Below are 23558 nucleotides of genomic sequence, written 5' to 3'. Positions count from 1 at the left end.
CCAGCCGTCAGGGATGCTCTAGACCAGCCGTGGGCAAACTACGGCCCGCGGGCTGGATCCGGCCCGTTTGAAATGAATAAAACTAAAAAAAAAAAAAGACCGTACCCTTTTATGTAATGATGTTTACTTTGAATTTATATTAGTTCACACAAACACTCCATCCATGCTTTTGTTCCGGCCCTCCGGTCCAGTTTAAGAACCCATTGTGGCCCTCGAGTCAAAAAGTTTGCCCACCCCTGCTCTAGACTGCTGCTGTTCATAAATCTTTCAGTCTTCTAGGAAATGAAATTAGTTCCTAGTTCTGTTTTTGATCATGGACCTTTGAGATGCTTATGAAGGTGCAGGGGGGTGGAGGGGACTTTCCACAGAAGAGTGCCACCTTGCAAAATATTGTTCATTCAGTTTCAGGAGATTATTAATTTCTTGAGCAATCCCTGTTTTGGGCAACTTATTGTCAAATATATATTATCTCTCCTTTGCATATCTCATTTCAAAGGATAATGAATAATGTAAAGAATAGTATATATTTACAGTGATTTCCAGATTACAGAACTAGTATATACGCTTTTGTCCACCATCCTGTCATTTAGTACTATTATCCCTGTTAGGTCCACACCCAAAGGAGCCAGCCCAAGAGACACTGTGAGAGTTCAAGAAAATTTATTGCATTCTTTCACGGTGGGCTGAGACCAGTGTGGTGGTGTCAGCCCAAGGGGGGGTGGTTAGGTTCTCTTATATATGGTAAAAGTATGCAATATAGGGTCAGTGTGTGGGTGCATGAGTTAGTCACAGGGAGAGGAGTTCTTATCTTGGCCATCTCCCCCAAGCTATGGGAAAAGCTTATCTATAATAATAAAAGACTAATGTGCAAATAGACGAATGGTGAAACAACCAAACAACTGGTCACTATGATGTGCGCTGACCACCAAGGGGCGTGCGCGGAACATGGCAGGCATCAGCCATGGCGGGATGGTGGAGCAAGTGAGCGGTGGCGCCAGACCAAGGTGGGGTGCTGGTGGCTGTCATCGGGATGAGCCTCTGGTGGTTACTGAAAATTCTTTGCTCCCGTGTGCCATGGTCCCACTGGGCGCTCACACCTGCTGCCGGCGCTGGAGCCGGGCAGGAGCACGGAGGATGGGCCGAGACTCGCCCCTGTGCCCACCACACCCTCGCTTACCTTTCAAGGTGCACGAATTCGTGCACTGGGCCCCTAGTAATAATATATATTTCAGAAAACATGTCCAAGCAGGGGAGATTAGGGGAAGGTAGTTCGCCCTAATAATCCCTACTTTGGCCAATGAAGAAACTGAAGCTCAGGTATTTACCCAAAGTCTCTTGGTCAAAGTCCATGAATGTACTTGGGATCAGGAACCAGGTCTCTGGCCAGATCCACTGGGATTTCTCCTTATTTGATAGCATTACATAAATAAAGGAAATCTGGCAAGCAAAAATATGATGACCTCCCACTTTTAGAAGAATGGTTGGGAAATCCTACATATATATCAGATTTAAAACAGGAATTATTTAATATCCATAGAAGGAGACTTGCAAGAGAAAGTAACTGTGGTGGTGTGTGTTGGGGGGGCCCACTGCTCTGTTGCTGGGTCATTATGGAACACAGATACCAATGGCCAAGGAGAACATCCCAGGGAAACTATGTAAAACGCTATTTTTCCTCATTGGTAAATAGGTTTTTGGTCCCTTTCATATCAACATGCACATTAAGTCGGATGCTGTTTTTGTTGGAGCCATTTGGCAGGGTAGTTTTGTGTGTGTTTTTTAATCTTTTTTATTGAACTTGTACTCTCCCTGCCTAAATCAGAAGAGTAACAGTTCATTTAAGTATGTTTCATAAAGCAGCAATGCATTGTAATTGTTAAATGAACAAAATGCCCATTTTAAAAAATGTGATGCCAGAAAGCTATAAGCAGACACTTGCCAGAATGACAGTGTAGCCTCGAATTCCCCACAGAATAAATTTGAGAGCTGTCATGAGACTCCCAGCTCACTGTGGTTGCATTGATGATGCACAGACAGAAGCATCCTCAGACGTAGGCTTTCATTCCTGTTAGGGCTTCATAGACTGTCTTCCATAAAGCATGGCTTTCACTGCAGTAGGAGGATGCCGTTTCTAATAACATGCACTGCTTTGTACTAATTTGTGCATGCCATGTATCTCAGATTTTTTTTTTTTCAATCCTCACCGGGAGATATGTTTTACTGATTTTAGAGAGAAGGGAAAGGAGAGAGAGAGAGAGACAGACAGACAGACAGCCAGAGAGAAACATCGATCTGTTGTCTCTTGTAAACACCCAGACTGGGGATCAAACCCACAACCTTTTGGTGCATGGGACAACACTCCAACCAACGGAGCCACACCGGCCAGGTCTTGAATTTGTTTTTTTGTTTGTTTGTTTCCTCTCAGTGTACTTTATTCTTTTTTAATTATAAAAAATAACCCATACTTGTAATCACATGAAATTTTCAAAAGAGAAAATTATGTTTACCTCTCATTCTGCTGGTCCAAATTCCTTTTCCACCCAAATTTCCCCTCTTTGAGGAAACCACCATTTACAATTAGATATGTATCCTTACTGTCTTTCTCTTTTTCACATGGGTATTTCTTCATACACATATATGGGATTTCTTTCTTCTGTATTTTTTTCCAAAAATTAAATCATAGCAAACTTAGTTTTTAAAAAAACAAATCTTTGGGTTTTTTTTTTTTTAATTAAAATGTAGCTCTCTTTTTAAGTCTGTATAGGCAAATAAATTTATTTCATTCATTTTAATTACTGAATAACATTTTGTTGTAAGGCTGTAGCAGATATAATTCAGCTTCTCACCTGTTGTTGAACATTCTGGTTGTTCCCACTGTTTTATTATTGCAAACATTTACTATTACAATATTAGCATCATTTTGTAAGCCTTATGGTCATTTTCCACTTGGTAAAGTATGTTGCTAAAGAAATGAAAAAGTAGGAACCTCCCATCTTCAGCTATTTTCTGTAATCATGCACTTCCATAATTAGTAACCTGTTACCTAGTAATAAGAATTATAGAGATTCTCTTTATATCTGGGGCAGCTGCAAACGTAGCTTTTATTTTGTGCGGGAGTCATTAGTGGTTAGCTTCTGTGTGGACTCACTGCAGAGCAGAGGTGATCTTTCAGCTGTCAGAACGTCCCATCTAGACCCCTTCAAGGGTGAATGATTCCTGGGTTGGGGCAAATCTAGTAATCTAATGATAGACTGCCCACTCAGCCAGGGTTTGCTGGTTTTACCTTCTTAGGCCGTGGCCTTACATTTTTATGAGTGAGAGAGCCTGGCTTCTAAGAGAGAATTAATTTTAAAAGAGCTCTGTGATATTTTAGAATTAGGAAGGAAGGGACTCCTGCTTTGATGATGTGAAAAATTTGCCCTGACACCCTTAATTGCTTAATATGTGATCAGTAATGTTACTGGCCATATGTTTCAGGATTTTTGAATACTCAGGGAGAATTCTTAATCATGTGGTTATGAAAACAACCAGTTTCTATAAGTGAAAATGAGCATGCTTATTAATGCCATTGCCTAGTGCATTCAGTCACATTTATAACTCCCAAGGAGAATGATTGTTTTGCATGATTTAGTGTTTACAAAATTACAGTCGCACGGCAAAGCTTACTGTATTTGAAGCATATGTGGTCCTTCTGCAGGTAATAAAATGGAAAATCCAATTTGCAATTGCAGAATAAGCCTCTGAGTGATATATGATCTTCATAGTAGCGTCGGTCAGAGGGTCATTGCTAATCACGGTGCTGGCTGGCTTCCCCTGTGGCCGGGCCATCCCGCTGAAGAGTGCGCAGGGGGAATCTCTGTTTGGGAGGCAGCCAGCGTGGCTGTAGATGCACCACTTTCTAGCTTATTAGATCCTCTTTGTCACAGTGCTTAATCCTGCTGCCTGATCCTTGTTAGAACAGCGCCGGAGCGCCACTCAGGCTTCTAATAAAGGAGATGGGTGAGGGCTTCTAACTAGACGCGCTGAAGCGTGCAGCCGTTCGGGCGATTGCAGCCCGACTGACAGTGGGGTGAGATGCTTCCTGCATGTTATTACTTGAAAGGGAACTTACCTCCGACAGCTGACAGATGAGCTTTGCTGAGGCAAGGGTAACTTGTTGCTAGGCCAATATGAGACGGGTGTCATCTTTTCACACAGTATAATGGTCTAGCTTTACTCTAATTATATTAACCCTCTTCTGAAATGGCTGCATTCCAGGCTGGTGCTGAGTGAGGCAGGAAAGCCAGAGACAGATAGCTGGCTGGGAGGATTACGGCTGCACAGAAGCAGGTATTGTGTTCTCCACCAGTGACATTAAGTGGAAAAACAAAATAAGCATGCCCTATTACAGCAAGCCGGTGATAACTCTGAAGAGGCAGCGCTTGGTTAGGCTCACACGGTTTCCATCTCTGTCATTGGGAATAGTCTGCTTCAAGGTTTGCTATGGACATTAAACATGGTTTTCATGGCTCTTTGTTAAAAAGAAAACACTGTCAACGACAAAGCTATTGTTTTGGGGTTTTTTCTTCCCCCAGTGAACCTGAATCGTTCTTTTCCATTAGGCTCCCTATTTCTGGTCACTGTGAGAAACCCCTGTGAATGTGATTATGTAGCATTGTTTGAGACTAAACTAAACAGCTGGAGTTACAGATGGGTTGGAAGTGATGCCATTGAAAATGCTCATGAAGAGCCTGTGGGTCTCTCTGTGTACCCTGACTTTTCAGACATCAGTATAAGACTCCTTTTGCCTGAAGGGAGTGTGTCCAGCTCGCATCCAGCGTTTCCCACCTGCTCTAGGAGTTAGCAGGAGTCATTAGCAACCCCTACGCCTCCTCTGTCTCCATTGACAGCTCTTTAATAGAGACATTGCTAGGGATTGACAGATCTCTGGGGGTTAGAGGCGTCAGACAAAAGGGCCCCAAGATCGTGGCTGACCTTTCTTGGCATTATTCCTCTAGCTCTGTCTTCCATGTGTTGCAATCAGGGAGCATAGAATTGAGTACATCATTTTTAGAGGATTATTACTCAAAAGGCTGCAGGCTTAGTCAGAAGCTGTTAATAAGTTAACAAGAGGCCGTGTACATTCCAAAGTGGGTATGTAGGTAGTTGGTAGAATGCAGGCTCTTCTTTTCCATAGGAATATGCACCTGTATATTCCTATACAGGATAATTAAAACCTGCATCGCTCATAACAGCTGTACTTTTGGATTATTGGGCCTGAGTGGGAAAGAAGAGTCCTCTTTCTCTCTCTCACTGTCTGTCCCCTGGAAGTCATCCCTGGACAGATGTGGACTAGCTGAGGCTTGTCTGTAGGGTCCTTCCCAGAGTGTTTCCTTGGTCCTGTTGCTCTCAGCAGAGCCAGGACCCTGAATATGCAGCATGGTGAGGAATGCTCTGTGTTCCCAATGTAGCTGTCCTCCCTCTTTCCTCTCTTCTTCCCCAGAGTAAAACAATCCGATTCCCGTGTCCCCATCTGAAATAGATGTTAAGAGGAAAGCCATCCATTTGGGTTAATTCATGGTAATGTGTGAATGATGCGAGTCCCAGATGCATGTGCAGCTGATCCGATTCTACCTATTGGAAATTTAGACTGTGTTTCTCATTAGGATGACTTACTTTGGGGGGTAAGGAGCAAAGGTGTTTAGGTCACAGGTAGTCACCAACAAGGAGATCCTCTTTGCTTAGGAATTAGTTAATTTCTTTATGCAATTTATGCTTTTCATGGCCTCTTTTCTTTTTTCACTTTGAATTGCATATATTTTCCCAAAGGTCTTAGTAATTTTTCATAGTTGATTCCATGCTGATGTCAGTGAGCAGGCTTTAGAAGCAGAAAGATGATCATATGTAAGCATAAGTTGTTAATTAGATGAATGTTTTAAGAGAGCTGTGCTCATCTCTAGAGCCTCCTCGCCCAACTTATTAGTGAATTGCTGCAGCGCACTTACTGTCACCTGGTACACAGCCCTCCTCAGTGACCATGCTTCCTGAGAAAAGTGGGCAACATAGACACTGTGCATGTAAAACAGGACACTTTCGAAAGAGACTTATTTTTTAAATGGAAGACTTTTCCAGAAATTTCTATTATATTCATTTTTAGGAAAAGTGGAAATGGAAAAAAAAAGAATAGGAGAATGAATGATATGGAAGAGAGGACATAGACTATAGCAATTAAGATCCAAGAGGAAATAAGAATTATACAGAAATTTAAGCAGATCAGCTTTATTCTAAAAAACCCCTCCCCAAGTAAAGATAAAAACTAAAAAGATAAAAGGCAAGGTCACACTCAGGTAAGATACCCAACTAAACAGACTCAGTGCAACTCTTGGATTTTCATTTGCCCTAGGCAGTTTTCTGATTCATGGTTTAGAGAATAAAGCCCATTAATCTTCCAAATGATTAAATATCTGACTAATGATGTTTAACCATTAAGATGAGGAAATTGACATCATTGACAATCTTGGAGAGAAGTGTATCTGCTTATTTTTGTACTTAACACCAACAGATTCTAAGTAGCTTTGGAAACATCATGATGAATTGCTCCCTCTTGATATTTAGTAGTATCTGTTTTCTTTAAAAGCATTTTATGAAATTGTAATCACTTTTATATTGGTCTTTTCTTTCTCCATTTTTTGAATAGTTACAAGTTCATATAACAAAAAGAATATGGATTCAAAGAATCAGCTCTTTTGTTTTAAGGAGAAATATATTATCATCCTCATAAAAATATTAATTTGTTTTCATTTCTAAAGGTCAGATCGCCTAGGAAATTTTGTGCTTCATGGTATACTTGCATCCTACAATGTGTTTTCATTATCCTGAATTATCAAAATTATAACAAAGTTATGACAAAATTTGCAGTAGTACCCCTAGAATAGGACAAATAATGTTACTTTGGTTGTGTCCTGGGAAGAATAATTGCTGATATCTGTGTTTAAAAAGCCTTAGACTGTGGATCAGGGGTCTGAAAAAGACTTGCTCAGTAGGACTTTTAGGGAAAGGCCTTTGGTGAGGCTGGTGTCAGGTAAAACCACATATATCTCTGCTGCTTAGCTTCTCTGTCCTTGTCCCTTTCAAAAGCAGGCAAGTTATCGGAAGCTCATTCACACACTGCCTTTTCCATGTTTCAATATACCAATAAATAAGTAAAATAGTCAATTGATCATCAACAGATGGTGGCACTTACTGGCTTTTTGATGCTGCTTCATTAACTCATCTTTGGTTGATCTAGACTGATGTAACCTGATAGTTTCACCAGACTTTATAGAAAGAATATGAGATTTGGAGTCAGGAGTCAGGTTCACATCCCCACTGTCATTTTCTGATCTTGTTACACAATTTCCCCATGTTTCTATTTATTCACCTGTAAAGTGATGTTAATAAATGGACTTGGGGATTGCTGGCGAATCAAATGAGGAGATGCTTTGAATGTGTACACTGATGAGGACTATTCAAATGTGAGTTTCTGTCATAACCATGTTAACGAAATCCATTTGGTGCTGATTGTGAGATGTTCTTATGGTACCTGAGAAATGTAATAATAATTTTACTTGGGCAATAGTTTTATCTCTCTTCATTCATATTGTTCTTTGGCTGATGAAAAACGGTGATGTTGATCGGATGGGTCTAGATCAGATTGAACAAGCAGTGATTCACATTGTCAAGACAGAATTTCAGGAGGTTCTCATAGCACTTCTCTTCATTTTGGATGGGGTCATTTTAGTCTCTGTAGCAAATACTTAGGAAAAATAAAGCATATACTACCTATGTGAGAATTCCTTCCAGGTTTACCTTCTTCCTACTTCCTTCCCTCCACTCCCTCTCTCCCTCCTTGTTTCCTTTGTTCTTCATTTCTTGGTCTATGGTACTAATTACTTGTGTATCAGTGATGACTTGGGGTAAGAAATTTTTAAAAATAAATCAAGTGAACCAAAAGGTACTTAGGATTGTGCTGTGGTTACTGCGCAGGACTTCTTAGTCCTGATCCCTGTAGAATGAAAGGACCTTCATCTTTTTCTTCTCCATCTTTTTCAGGAAACTTGGATCTGACTGGTCAGAAGCAGGTATTCAAAGCAGAGAACAATCCTTGGGTTACCCCTATTGCTGACCAGTTCCAGCTTGGCGTGTCCCACGTTTTTGAATATATCCGTTCAGAAACGTATAAGTAGTAAGTAGACTGGTTGTTTTCCAAAGTAGTACACTGTGGTTTTATAGTATTTGTAATTATGTCATTTTAAGACTATCATGTGATATTGTCGTCTTGGTGGCAGTTAGTTCGTAGCATTTTTACATGTTTTATTAATAACCACATATAGTAATTATCTTGTAGTGATAAGATTATTTTAATTGATTTTATCAAAGGGAATTTATACCAAGTTTGTTTAGAAAATTTAAGTTATTAGTTGAATATTCATGACAGTAAGGAAATTGGTCAGACACATTAAGATCAGAACATACTTTTTTTTCTCCTTTGAATGCAAAGAATAACAGCTATTATGAACAAAATTGTTAAGCAGTTTGTTTATAACTGAGTAGAGAATACTAGAACACACCATTCTATTCTAGAGAAGCTTCCACTCTGGTGAGATGGTATTATCTCTAAGAGAAAAAGGAAGGAAGAGCAGAAAAAGGAGGAGGAGTCAGCTAGCTCAAGTCACAACATCAGAATCCCTCAACTCTTCACCTCAGGTCAAAGGAGATTGTGAGGAGCCCGCCCTAAAACCCGGCTGGTTTTACCTTCCTTCCCCAGTGTGTCCTGGTTGGAAGGAACTCTCTTGGCCCCATCTGCTCTGTTACATCTTCTGTCATTATTTCCCCTCATCCCACCTCCACCCCATATTGAGATAATCATTTATCTTATGCTTCAGTGGCCCCCTAATGCTGAAATCTAGTCACCTCTAGTTTTAAGCAAATGCAAAAGACATAAAAATCCACAGTCAAATTTAATCTGTTTTGAGTTTGTTACCAACATTTGAGAATTTAACATTCCAAATATTAGAGAAAAATTAGAGGATCATTGAAGGTCACGTTCAGGTGGGAGTCTCTCTTTTTTTTTTATTTTGTATAAGAAAAATGCCCCACACTCAGTGTGGACCACGGGGCAGTGCTGACTGACAGGGCAGGCCCCCTGTTTATAAATGGCCAGCGGTGGTCCTGCAGCCTCTTCCCCGGACACCATGCTCCTGGTCACACAAGCCAGGGCTTAGTTCACTCATATTTCCTATGTGACAGAATCACAGAGAAGATGAGCTCTAAAGAACAATGACATTAAAACTAAATAGACTAAAATTGCCCAAATGATAGCATATCTTCATATATGGAAGAAGCTTAAATCATGGTTTAGATTTTTTATGACATTGACAATATATTTTAAGACTTACCATTAGAGTAAAATGAGAGAAGTATAGGATGTGTGTTATGTTTCACAAGCCACAAGTTATGTGTAATATATAGATATATAGTTTCTTTAAATATGAATATAGCTCATCCTTGGAAATTGGTTTAATTAATTATGAAAATGTGTGAAAATGTAATTGCAAATTAGAAGATTATTGTTCATTTTATTCCTCTTAAATTGTTAATCATTGCCATCATTGGTTTGAGGTAGAGGTTTAATTTTTGTTAGTAAATGGGAGTCTACTTCTAATTGGTTTGTAGGGAATCGTTTTTAGAAAATCATTATATATATTTTAACTTATGACAAAGTACACAAATGAGCTCCTGTTAAACCAGAATTGGGGGAAATATTGTTTATTATTTTGGTTAACCATTTTTTTCATTTTACCATACTTTAATTTATAATTTACAGAGAATTAAAATATATTGCTCATAAAATGCATCTAAATTCATTTTAAAAGATTAAGTTGTGAATTTGTTAATTTTATATTACCTCAGTCATTATTGGGCAATTAGTCACTATTAGATGACTAATTCTATTTATTGATGATGGTTAGGATTCTGGATGAATTAGAGGCATGTTTCTTTGATTGAGTTCATTGGTATGTTATTTGACAGGGACTATATGACACAGCATTTTAATCAATAACCAGTTTGATGTATGTATATTCTTATCTCTATTACTGGTATCCTATATTTGGGAATTGGAGTCATCTAAGCAATTTGCCTATTAGCATGCCTTTCTGTATTTGATTTCCTCATGAAGAATTATATTATCTTTAATACAGTTAAATCTTTATTAAAAAGCTTAAATAAGCTTAGGAGAGTCATTGTCCCATTTTTAGGAGGACCAGTTTATACCTCACTCACTGCTTTTAGAGGAGTCTGTGAGCCTCTGCTGGGAGAAAGCACTTGTGGTGAACTCAAGGGCTGGTCTTTGGAGCCCGGAGAGATCATCTCTTCTCTCCTGGGGAAGGAGAATGTTGACCACTTCCTACCACTTCCTGCATTTCAGCCCTTCTGTTCTTCACCCATTCTTCCGTAGTTATCTTCACTCCTTTATCAAATGTACCAGCCAGACACGTGGACTAGTAACTAAGACACTAATCAGAATCTTAGTCTTTTAAAAATACTTGTATAAAAATACCACCATTATGTTTTCCCGATTTTTAAATTTAAGCTCGTCTTTTATATGAATATAGTATGTATACAGCTATTAATGTATATTAATTACATTGATTTTTAAAATTCAAGTCTTTTTAAATAAATAAAAAAAGTGTACTGTCATGTAACTAGAACCCCACTGAACTTTTTAATGTTCTTAAGCAGCCACTTCATAATTAGAGGACTTTTAGTATCCTTTTCAACTATCTGAAAAAAATATTATGTAATTATCAGGTACTTGGCTACTTTTTAAAAGTTGTACTTGTAGTGACCTTCAAAAAGGCAATGTATTCATTATACTCATAATTTTTTTTAAAAAAGCAAATTTTACATTCAGTACCTTAGTCATAACTCTAGTCTAAACCTTGTGGTTTCCAATCTTCACTCCTTTGTCTTTATAAAACCATAAACACCTCCATCCAATAAAATTTCCTTTTTTTATTATGTAGATCTTCAGATTATATGATAGCATATTTTAAATTTTGTCTGGGCACTGAAAATACTGGTGAATCTACTTCCTTTAAAAAAAATTTTGTTCTGATGAATTGACCCATCCTATATAATAAAAGGGTAGTATGCAAATTGACCCTAATGGTGGAATGACCAGAATGACCTCTTGACCAGTCTCTATGAGGTGCACTGACCACCTTTGGTCCCTTTTCCTGGCTGGCAGGCTCCGATCGCCCGATGGTGAATGGGGAGCCAGGGGTGGGTGGTGGCAGGGGGTGGGGGGCGGGGCTGGCTGTAGGCAGCCAAGGAAGATGGCCCTGATTGCAGGCCAGGCCTAGGGACCATACCTCCTGTGCATGAGTTTCGTGTGCCGGGCCTCTAATTAGTTAAATAAAAGTAGTAAAGAACTTACTAGCATGTTTCATTTTTGTTCCTGTCTGTAGTTGACTTTCACAGTGACCTTCGTGTTCTAAGCACATCCTCAGAGGCTTTCTGAGTCTAGAGTAGCAACAGTCAGAGAAGATGGATTATATGATTTCCAGGTTCTAATGGACTCCAAGAGGAGGCGTGGACATCTGAAACAAAACAGTGAAGTTAGTGTTGAGGAAAAGTTTAAATACTGTGAGGTGATTGAACTTGACGTGGAGATGAACTTGTGTAGTTATGCTAGAGGAGATGTGGGTAGGAGTGGCTGGGAGCATGTTGTGGTATAGTTCCTTGGGAGTTGGTTCTTTGGAGTACATTTTGGGCATTCATCATAATATCCTCGTCATTTCTCAAGTGGAGACTACTCTGCTCATTTATCGTACTATCAGCCAAGGGAACATACTGGCTGGAGTCACAGCATTGCCCATTCATTATGAGTTACTCCCTCTGTTAAAGCAAAATAACTTGCTTGGTTGGGTGGTTGAGGGTCAAGCTCTACAAGCACATTACTGTTTTCAGGCTGTTGTAGAGTGATACAGACACCTCTTAACTCATTATTTGATAGTCCTCATCTCTCTATGACCTCTTTTATTTCTGTGCAGCACAATTATGATAGAATAGTCACCACGTGTTAAGTTTTCAGAAGATAGATTTTTTTTCCCCCTAGGAGGAGAAGTCAGATTGGAGTCAGGATTCTTGACGAGATTCTTTGTGAAAGGGAGTAACTCACACTTTTCTCATTTCTGTCAAGGAAGGTGGATACAAGCCACAAGCCATTGTGCAAGCTGACAAGTTAACTCTTAACAAAAGGAGAGGTTTGACAAATGTTAGGCTGAAACGTGTCGGTAGATGAGGCATTTGGAAAACAGGAATCCTCATGAAGGCTGCAATTTGTGAAGCATGGCAGTCCTATTTCCAGGGCAGCCTAACTCAGCAAGCCTCTCTGTCATTCTTCCTGTCTGTGACTTCCTTTCTCCCGAGAGAGGGGCCACGCTCACTTGTTGTTTTGTTTTGATTTTTAGTCTTAAATGAAGACTGGCTATACTATTTTTCATGTTAGTTAATAGAAATATTTTAACAAAGCAATGTTTGGTGAATGGTGACCAATGATGAGAAAAATGCTGGCAATTTCTCTTCACTAGCAATCTAGCAAAATAAATCATCCTGTTTGATTTGTAAGGAAGGATACTTTTTGGTTATTGTTTCTCAAATTGTTTTACTTGTAGTATTAAGACTAAGTAATGTTTTCTTCTTTCTGTATTGTGTGCAAACCTGTTAGAGGTTATTATGGACATAAATGGGCTTTATTAAACAGCTGCTGTATCCTCTAATGGCTTCTGAGACAGTGGCCTAGAAGATCCTTAAAAGAACAGATTTATCTGGTCTACCAAAAGGCTGGAGCATTTCAACCTAATTGGTGATCCCATTCATTTTACGACAGCCCTTTGCAGAAGAGATTTTGTCTCACAAAACTGTATAAACCTTATTATTTTCTGGTGAAGTATGAATGGCTGCACAGAGCTAGCAGATGGTTTTTATAAATATCACAGAAAAATGGAGGAGAGGGTTAAACTGCCAGGGCCTTTCTAGCAGAGAGGGAATTTTATATAGTGACAGTTAGTAAGCAGAACAATGTAGACTTTTCTTTATCTGCACTACATCTGAAAATAGTTCAAATTAAGCCAGAGAAAAACAATATTTCTTTATGGTAACATGAAAATGAAGAACCAATTTTGTTCCTACAGCTTTTGACATAGAAATTGTTTTTATATTTATAAGTTGACTATGTATTGTGTTCCTGGTAATTTATATTTCCTTTATATTTCCTACACATAATATTTTGGTTCCTTTTTTATGCTAACAAATGTTTATCATATTTTTTCTATAATACAAATTGTGATTAAAACTTGATATCTCTGGACCTATTTTTATGCAAATATGTTGCATATAACTAACATTGCTAAGAAATGTCTAAGAGAAAAGGTAAACCCATAAAATGTTACTAGTATTTTGGGTAGTATTGTGTCATATTCCTTATTTCATGTTTACTTAAATGGTAAAATTACATAGCATTCCTTTTCTCCAGATAGTGTATTACCAGTGCACAGAGTTGAAGAATGCTTATTTCGCTATTGAATAGATGTAAGTCAGGATGTAATAGCAACTGTTGACCTATGATGTAGTTACTCGACTATTTCTCAGTGATGCCATGAGCTATTAGTTGCCCTGGTAAATTAATATCTCTCCTCTTCAGGTAACAGGAAGAAGACAGACTATTTGAGGAAGAGTACATAACAATTTTCTACCTCTTTCAAGTTTTTTTAGATTTAAAAGGATTTCTGCTTTTTAACTTGTTTAGCACTATTATTCAGAGATAATTTGTATTTTTCTTTTTTCTGTATGCATTTTCACAATTATATTTTGATACATAAAGATTTTTGCAAGCTTTTGAAGCTTTACTTTCTATAATTTTATAGCTCACCAGCAGAGTAGCGCAGCGGAAGCGTGCTGGGCCCATTTTATAGCTCATACAGAATGCTTCAGTTGTTAAAGGGAAGGTGCTTCCCATTTGGCATTTCCATTGGATTCTGGGGGAGTTACAGTAGGGAACCTCCACCCACCCTTCCACCTTCCCCCACACCACGCCTATTGTTAATGGAGGGGACAGCCCTCATCTCCTGGTTGCTTAGATTTCTTGCAGTTTCACAAGAAAAAATAATTTTCTGAGACTCACATGGGAGAACGAGTGACTTAAATCCCCGAGTTCCCAAGGTTTCCTTTCCTTCAGCCCGGCGATAGAAGAAGTGCAGCAGGAGCTTCAGCAGAACTAAAATGAGAGTCTGTGTCCAGCATTTCTTTCCTGTGTTGGAGCCGGGTCCAGTCCAGCGTCAGGCTAGCTTAGCTTGTGTTTCCAGTTGCAGTTCATTTGCCCATTGCATGTGGTGTCCGCAGCGCCTCATGGCTGTGAAGAACCCAGGGGCAGATGCAGAGAAGCCAAAAGTGAGCCACAAGCCCAAGAGTCACCAGAATCATGAGCCAAGGGTGCCAAGAGAGTTCATTCCTTTGTTTAGGGGCTTATATATTCCCAAATTTTCATGCACTTGCAGTGGCCATGCCCGTTCTGGCTAATGCTTTCTGTTCCCAGGTGTGATTGACAGGTATGCATCTGTCTCCCCTCTGTGCAGTCCTTTTCCCAGTGTTTTGCAGGGAATAGGCCAGTGGTTCCCTGGGGAATGTAAAGTTGAAGCTCTCTGGTGCAGCTGCCCAAATGGCATACCTATAAAGCCCCCCTTTGTTCCTTTCCCATTATTAATAACTAGCTAATTACAGTGGTATCACTAGGAAGGTCAAAGGTGAACCCTGTTAGGGTTTAAAAATCAGTTTCAGGAGGCTAGCTTGTATTCCTGAAGAAACCTCAGGAACCTCATCTAAGAAACCTCATCTTATGTATATTCTGGAATGTTTTTCACTCTGATGTACATTAGATATAAATCCAGACTTGGAAAAGGTTCCCTCACATATCTGTGTGCATTCTCTGGCCCTCTAATGTGGTCACGCCTCCGGCTCTATGCTGGCCTGTGAGCTCTGCAGGGACCTGGAGGATCAGGCTGGACCAGTGAGCAAGAGCCATGTCAGCCTTTCTTCATCCTACATCACTGATTAGTGCGCGTATCATTAGAGTTCTGAATAAATTCGGAGGGGCAAAAGGGAGACAGACCGGCAGCTGCAGCAGGGGGAGAAGAGTTTACTCTGAACCTTGCACCACAAAAGGCTTTTACTTAGGATTTTAAAGAGCGTGGTCTCTCTGTCCCCCTCTGTCCTTATCTCCACCTCACCTGTCTGTTGATTGTCTGTACTCAGCCTGTTTTGTGCAGTCCTGTGGTACATTGTGACATATTGCAGTATCACTTTAGGGTAAATAGAATATCGTTTGTCCCACTTAACAAAAGGAAAAGTGTTGGGTTATTTCCTCTTCCAGAGAAGCTATTTTGAGTTCCATTTTTAGATGCTACTTATTTGATGTAATTATATTGAACTATTGAATGTTGACCTATTCAATGAGATGAAATTGTTTAGCCCTACATATTGATAACCTTTATTAACTCCCAGTAATCTTCAAAAATTCAATGCTTGATGCTTTCTCTCCAGCTAAGATGAGTTATTGCCAGCATTTGATCTTTTTATTTGAGAAATAAATTAACAACTGGTGCTTTTATAATCAAACAAAACTCTGTGATTTCTATTCCCTATAAAGTAATATCTTGTTTTATTACGTGCTGACTTTTTATTGAACTCTGGTCTCTTATTCCGGTCGGGCATTGTTGTTGGGTAGGCAAATTCTGTTTATTAGTGAATGTGCTTAAATACTCTCTAAGGCTTGGTCCCCCAGCATATGCTTGGCTTTCTGAGTTGTATGTTTTTCCAAAACATGCAGTTCAACAATGTTTCATTTTAGGAACACACTGTATGGGCTGTTGTTCTTGGGAGAGGGGTAGGTAATGTTACTTCAATCTTCTTATAAGAATGGACCATGTTAAAACAAGCTGGTTAGAATTCGAAGGCCCCTTGGGAATGGAAAGCACCTAACACAATCCCCTGCTTCGTCCTAGTTAGCTAGAGCATTCAAGAAGGGAGGGTCACCCACCATGGACCTGACGTTGTTTCGTTCACAAAATCCTTATGGAGGGAATCAGCAGTGTGGAGGGTCTTGTGATGGGATCCCCAATGGGAGGCGTGGACTGTCCCTCTGACTTTGTGTCCTTAGTGGTAGCTGCTGGTGCCTTGCCCTGTAAAATGTGGAGTCAGGATTTCCTGTCTCATCTTGGAGTTCTAATAACCACATCTGGAGCCCTTCATAACTTTTGCTTAATTTTCCTACCTTGTCTCAGGAGAACTCAAGACTACTAATAACAGGGCACAGAGTTCTATTCTCATGTAATTAAAGCTGTTTGCTTCTCCAGAGGAGATGGGGACATCAGAAATGGGGTGCGTATTTGCATGTGGTATACATGGCATAAAGACGCAGGGATGCGCTCTGCTTTGAAACTGTGCAGGAGAAGAGGGGAAGTAAGGCTGTTCTTAAAGGACTGGCGTAGAGATAGCTTCCAGTCCCAGTTCTGTCAGTGCCACGTGCCCTCATCTCACCCACGCTCAGCTTCTCCGTCTGGAGGGCAGGAGGTTCAAGCTAGATCATCTCAGAGTCGCCCCAGCAATGGTTTCTAATTCTGAGTTCTTTATTTTTCTGGGAAACATGATTTATGGTGTGTATCAATTCATTATTTTTTTAAATTTAGTTTAATTCTTGAATTTTCCCCCATCTGGATTTACTTTATTGATTTTTTCTTTTAAAGGGAATGGAAGATGATGATGGCCCTGAATATAAATTGTTACAGGAAAATGGTATAAGATAAAATTATCAGATCAACCCTTTTATTCTATATTTTATGGAATACCTAATATATGTTTGGCAGTAACTTAATAGTACACATGAATTCCTGACACTTTCGATTCTTCAGACTTATTAATCAATGTAGTCAGCACTGGAGCAATTTTATGAGACTTTCCAGTCATCAAAAATTTATTATCAGATAAATCAAAGAAACAACGAGCATCTTAATAGGGTAGAGAAAGTGGCATGTAAAGGATCGTTTAAGACTATGCCTTTTGTCAGTTGTGTGTTATATTTACAACCAATGTCAGAGAACTTACTCATAATTTCGTGCAAAGAGTCAGTGGTGTGATAGTTATCTTCTTACGTAAAATCTTCTGTTTTCTTCAGTAGAATAGTGTAGACTGTGAATGCTAAATATACAGACGGTAGGAAACATCATGTTCTAATGTTAAACTTATAGTATTTATTTTAAAACAGTGTCTACATGTTCTTCAGAATTTTATTATAGCAGTCCTCCAAAGTTAAGAATTATCAAACTCAGTCCTTTCCTTTCAGACGAGATTGCTAAACTTGAACTCTTTGCTACGGCTTGGGAAACAGCAATATATATGCACATCCCCTTTCTTGTGGATGCGTTCCCTGTGGACCTTCTAACAAATGTGAGGCCCGGGCTTATGTCTACCATATTCCTGGCCCAGTTTTGACAACTTTTTGACGGTATAATAAAGACTTATATCTTCATTGTGTGAGATTAGTTACTTGAGAAAAGTTTTTCCATCACCCTAACCCTGTCCTGATAGTACCAGGATCTCACTATCTTCCAGGACACAAGGATCATGGCAGTGAGCCAAGTGAGAGCTGAGCTAGCTCCTTAGTGCCTGACCCAGATCCACTGGGGGTGGACCCAGCAAGACAAGGCTGGTTACTTCCCATCAAAGTTGCAGCCTATTTTCCACCTAAGATCTCCATAAGCGCTATGTTTTATATCTGGTATCTTCCTTCTGCCCACATTTACCTATTGAATGTCCAGGTATTCACCAAGTGTCAAGTTAAATATTGCATTCTCAGAGACCTTGTTTCTCAGGTCTCCATGTACTCTACGTCCCTTTTACCATCTTTCTGCAGAGCCTTTACTTTTTCTTCATAGCAATTTTAACAATAATAATGGCTGTCAGTTATTGAGTATTTACCGTGTGACTGACATTGTGCTAAACTCATATGTGCTGTTCATCAGTGTGTAACTCAGTATTTATTTCTGTGAATACTATTTCTACTTGGGGGGTGGTATTTAAATACATGTTTGCTTTCCCTTAGGAGACTGGAATCTTTTTGAAAGCAAGGCCCTCCTGGGCTTAGCATGGGGCTTGCCCTCGTGTCATATGTAAATGACCTGTTTCACACAGAGGAGCCTCTGGCAGGTTGCCCTGATTTCTGAAAGAAAACTGTTCTGACATCCAGAATGGACCACAATATAGTTCTCTGTTTTTGTTGGTTCATAATAAACAATACTCGACACATTAAAATGTGCTGTCGATAGATCATATGAAGTGAAGATTTTGTCTTCACAACAGTCTTTCATTGCTTGTATAGATCTCTATTTCCCACACTACTCTCATATTAGAAATGAAACAGTTCCTTAACTTCACAAAGAAATGAATTATGTATGAAAATGAGACTTTATATGAATATGCAGGCTCTGTGGTCATTTTGTGTGCCTCTCTTTGTCCATGCAGGGAGTGTTTCTTGGGTGTGTGGACTGTGTGGTTGTATTTGTAATGTTTAGTGTATTTCTGAGGAAGACACAGTAAGCTAGTACTGGTGGTTATGTTTTGGAAGGAAATTGGATGGCTAGAGGCATGAAGGGGAGGGCACATTCTCTTTTATCCTTTGTATCTATTTAACATTCTATTTTGTACATGTATTCTCTAAGAGAGCGGTCGCTAACCTTTCGGTCCTCACGGACCACCAGTGGTCTGTGGACCACGGGTTGGTGACCACTGCTCTAAGAGATTATTTAAAAAGAAAAATTTAGTAACCAGTAGGGCCTATGAAGTTTAGAAGGAAGAACCACAAAAAATGTAGCTATATAATTAGTTTTGGCTCCTATTATGTCCCCTTTCCATTTGTTTGCCTAATGTAGGGGTGGGGAATGTCCGGCCCGAGGGCTAAGGCCCATGAAAGCATTTGGTGCGGCCCTGCCAAGGCATTAGGGGTGAATTAATTAAACGTTTGACCAGATATAGCAGCTAATTTTTAAGTTGATAATTTTGTATGGCCTGAGAATTATGTTATAAATATCCAAATGGACCTTGGCAGAAAAAAATGGTTTCCTACCCCTGGCCTAGTGGAATCCATTCTTAACGGTCTTTCTTTAACCAGGTACACCAGATACCTTCTACCAGTAAGTGATGTTGCCTCTTAAATGTGTCCCAAATTTTGGACAGGGACTGTCTGAATGAGAGTTTGAGAGGTTTCTCACGGGATGCATGGATCTTTCCTATTCTTGGCTTAAGCATTGTGAAATCTTCCATCATTTGTAAGACTTTTCAGGCTTTCCTATATCCTTGGACAAATATATAGTAATTGCTTTTTCTTCCGAATCCTACGTGAAATAGGAAAAGGTGGTCATTCACAAAGACCTAAGAAAGAGAATAGGAAAAATAAACAAGAAAACATACTTCTTCGTTGAGTTTCTTTATTGTAAGTGATTGAAAGATAAGGTTTTCTGCACTTGAGAGGTCATGATGGTTGAAATAAGGAAAAACGAATCTTGGAAGAACTGATTGTGTATTAGAGGGTGAGACTGGGCTTCAACTTCCCATTTACAAGACATGGATATTTTGTTTTAATTACTTTCTCTCATTTATTTCTTTATTTTTTGGCTGTATGCTAAGATACCGTGTGCAGTTTAGACTGTTTATGTGAGATTATGAGCATTTTAAATCTGTTTTTGTGCATACTCAATAGAAACTGCATGAGTGGTGATTTTTTTTTTATAGTTTAATAACATGAGTGGTGATCTTTTAATAGTATGTGTCTTATAACTAGCCAGTTTATTTTGGTACTAAATTCTAGATAATTCCTAAGGAATGTAAATTTTATCAATGAAAGTTTTTGTTTTGAAGTACTTAATTTTGGAACTGTAATTTTTTAAGTTTGTTTTTGGAAGATGGCTTCTGCTTTATTTTTATAAGTTTAATTAACAAGATAGGTCAATAAGAAAAATACTGATCATCAAGCTGATGGAGTAAAAATAGCCTTTATTAATTTAAACTGAAATGTGGTTAGGTAAAGAAATAATGGCAGATGGGAAAGTGCTGCTTCAAGACCACCATGTGCCTGCTCCGTACGTTACTGATGCTCCAGAGCAGCTATTATTAGAAAACTTCAGAGCACACATGGTAAAGTCAGCTACTCCCCATCCTTCCCTCCCTGTTTCCTCTGTTCATGTGCTAACGTCCAGGAGGGTTTATGTGTGTCACAGGTCCCTCTGTCACACCAAGGAGAGACTTGACAGTCACTGACTTCTTGCTGTGTCCCAGGACCCAGTGGGTTCCTTACAGGCTTTGGCTCCCACAGGCTCATGACTCCATGAAATGTAGGTGTTCACCCAGCTTTCAAATGAGAAAACCAGTCGCAGAACAAGTAAAATGACCAGTGGGGTAGCCTAGTGATGGAGCCAGAGATCAGAGTCCATCTGTCCTGCCTCTAACTTTCCTTGTTGCTTTTAAATAGTATCTAGGAGGAAAATGAGGAAATGCTGAGTTAATGATGATGTCCTTCACAGGAAGTTGGTGTATGGAACTTAGGGGTGCCTACATGTGATCATTTCACTTGTCTGTTCTTGAACTAAACTCAGCCTCCAGCGAGGCCATATCCATATTCTAGAATTGAAGGCACAGGCAGCATTCAGGGGTCCTGAAACAATATTCTTGTAACCAGCTTTTCATTCCCACAAGTCTATCTTCCTGCATCCACCCTGATTCTGATTTAACAGCTTCTTATGGGATGGCCTGGTCCAGCCAATACAAATTCATTTTCTTGCCAGCTACATACAGACTATGGTTCAACATTTGTGTATTCATCCATGGGGGGTGACATGTTTATATTGTTTTGTAGTTGGAATTCAAGCAATTAATGCATATTCCAGGGTGTGACCTTTTTCTACCATACTTTATATTATTTATCGCTTTTGACATCATATGGACTCCTGGTCTCTCTCACCTCATCTTGTCCCAATGACCAGTATCAGTCTTTCTCTGTGGTCTCTTCTTTGTTTTTGTTTTCTTTCTAGCTTCAGACTGAGGGTATAACTAATTTGCTTCAACAAAGAACTGACTCTTTTCCAAGGAGCCTTACTTATTTTGAGCAGCAATAGCATTAGAATCCAAAATCTGAGGCCTAGAAGTGCATGTTTTCCAAAAGAGTACCAAGGGTAGAGTGACTCGGGTACGCCAACAACTTGAGTGAGAGCAAAAAAATTAGCTATGTCCAAAGGAGCATGCATGCATTTTGATGCCTCCCATTTCTTTATATCTTTGGTAAGTTTGTTTTGCCCTTACTCTCTTACTGGAATTTATTAATCCAGTTCCCCCTTTGCCAGTCTACACATACTAAATCATTCATGTGTTTACATGACAAGCAATCCCACATTTGCATTTTCTTCCTTACCTGACCCTGGACTCACATGTTTTAAAATTGGCTAAGTGGGTAAGTTCAGAAATCTTGTCACTGTCCCCAGAATACTTGAAAATAAAAAGAAATAGTAACCCCCTTCCAGGTTTTATTTTAAAGAAACCAAGTTTGGCCCACTCAGTAATATAGAGGTGTAGGTCACCTAATATCTAGATAAAATCCTATTAGGTTAAGAGACAATGATAGCAAAGCAGGAAAACATACCCATACAGCCTTTGGAAGTTTTGTGCATTTCCTGGTCATTTTCTTGGGCACTAATGTGAGTCTTTTAACACCAATAGCTTTACTCTTGCATTCAAATTATTGATTGGTTGATTGGTTTTTGGTTTTTTTCCTCCATCTCATTCAAGTATTTGCTCAGATGTTTCTTCACAAAATACTCCCATATCACTCTGTCTGAAACAGCCCACCACCCACCCGCCCCTAACCTCACTTTTCTTCTCACACTTCTCTGCCCCTTCTAGAATGGAGGTTCCTCCAGGAGCAGGGACTTTGCTGCGTGCACTGCTGTGTCCCCAAGAGCCACAAAATACGTGGGTTCCCAAAATACTTGATGAATGAGAGTGATTCTTTCAACCACATTGTAGCCTGCAATTTAGACATTTCTGCAAGAGGAAATTTTTTAAAACCTTCCATCACACATTCATTACACATTTTTAGTGTTTCCCTTTTTCTGCTCGTGCCTTGAGTTGCTGAGACTTCACAATATTATTAGCTGCTCCCATCACCATGAATGTTCTGTGATGTTTCCAAGGCTTCAGCCTTCGCCAGCCAGCTATTTCCCATCCAACTGAGTAGCTCCGTTTAGCTAGACTTTGAGAGAAGCTGCATCCATGGAATTTTAGAGGGTAATATGGAAAAAATAACAGCACTGTGGGAGGGTATCTGACCTGGACTCAGCCTAGCTGCCTGTTTGGGTTTTATTTTGAATCAGCCAGGTCTCCATCCTCTAGCACAGTGGTTCTCAACCTTGGCTGCACATTAGAATCACCTGGGAATTTTTTAAAATCCTGATCCTCCGGAATGACGCCCAGAAATCAGGATTTTAAAAAGATTCCCAGGTGATTCTAATGTGCAGCCAAGGTTGAGAACCACTGCTCTAGCAGATACCTCTCTCTGTGTGTGGAGCCCGGCACTGACTGCTGAGCACCTCAGGATGCAGGTGTGGCCCTTGTCCTCCCTTATGATGGTGGGAATGAGTCTATAAAAGGTGAATTGGCAGGCTATGGCTATAGCAATTGCTTAGCAGTAAACAGCAAAGGAGAAGAATAGGGAGGGGAGGCAGCTCTTTCTCCCAGTCCTCAAAATGTGTTTTGTTAGCAAGTCAGAAAAACTGATCTCTCAACCCAAGAAGTTAATGTGAAAGGACACTTAAGGCCGAAACCGGTTTGGCTCAGTGGATAGAGCGTCGGCCTGCGGACTCAAGGGTCCCAGGTTCGATTCCGGTCAAGGGGCATGTACCCGGGTTGCCGGCACATCCCCAGTGGGAGATGTGCAGGAGGCAGTTGATTGATGTTTCTCTCTCATCGATGTTTCTAACTCTCTATCTCTCTCCCTTCCTCTCTGTAAAAATTCAATAAAATATATTTAAAAAAAAAAAAAAAAGGACACTTAAGGTATCCTTTGTACCCACTCAGTCCTCGGGAACCAGAGGACTCCTGGTCAGCTGCGTTGAGGAGCCTTCACCTGCAGCAGGTGGAGTGTCATTACTTACCCCCCTCACCTGTGGCATGTGAAGTGCAGTCTCTCCTGTTGACTCAGGAGACGCCCAACAAAGGTGAGGCATGATGGTGTGCTTAAAGAAGTGTTTGGCTTATCCACACAGAAAGGTCCCGTCAATAACACCACTGCCAATTTTTTACTAAATTCTTTAGAGTGTTAACGCAAAAAACCCATTGAAACGTGTAACAAATTTTTGTGAGTTTATTTGAGCCAAACTGTCGACATATGCCGGGAAGCAGACCCTCAAAGAATTGAGATAATGCTCCAGAGAATGGCA

General features: G+C 39.8%; 1 protein-coding gene across 1 annotated transcript in view; it reads left to right on the top strand.

The window, feature by feature from the left end:
• RSU1 (Ras suppressor protein 1) overlaps window positions 1-23558 on the top strand; it is a 198195-nt gene that overhangs the window by 96980 nt on the left and 77657 nt on the right. Inside the window, exon 8 of the mRNA XM_070432347.1 lies at window positions 8071-8203. Within this exon, the coding sequence (XP_070288448.1) occupies window positions 8071-8203 (133 nt within the window). The remainder of the gene's footprint in view (window positions 1-8070; window positions 8204-23558) is intronic.

The sequence above is a fragment of the Myotis yumanensis genome, unplaced genomic scaffold, assembly GCF_028538775.1.
Source record: "Myotis yumanensis isolate MYYU_CA2020_CCGP unplaced genomic scaffold, mMyoYum1.0.hap1 SCAF_1, whole genome shotgun sequence".
Lineage (NCBI taxonomy): Eukaryota > Metazoa > Chordata > Mammalia > Chiroptera > Vespertilionidae > Myotis > Myotis yumanensis.
Note: the sequence above shows the minus strand (reverse complement) of the source record. Positions and strands in the feature narration are given on the sequence as shown.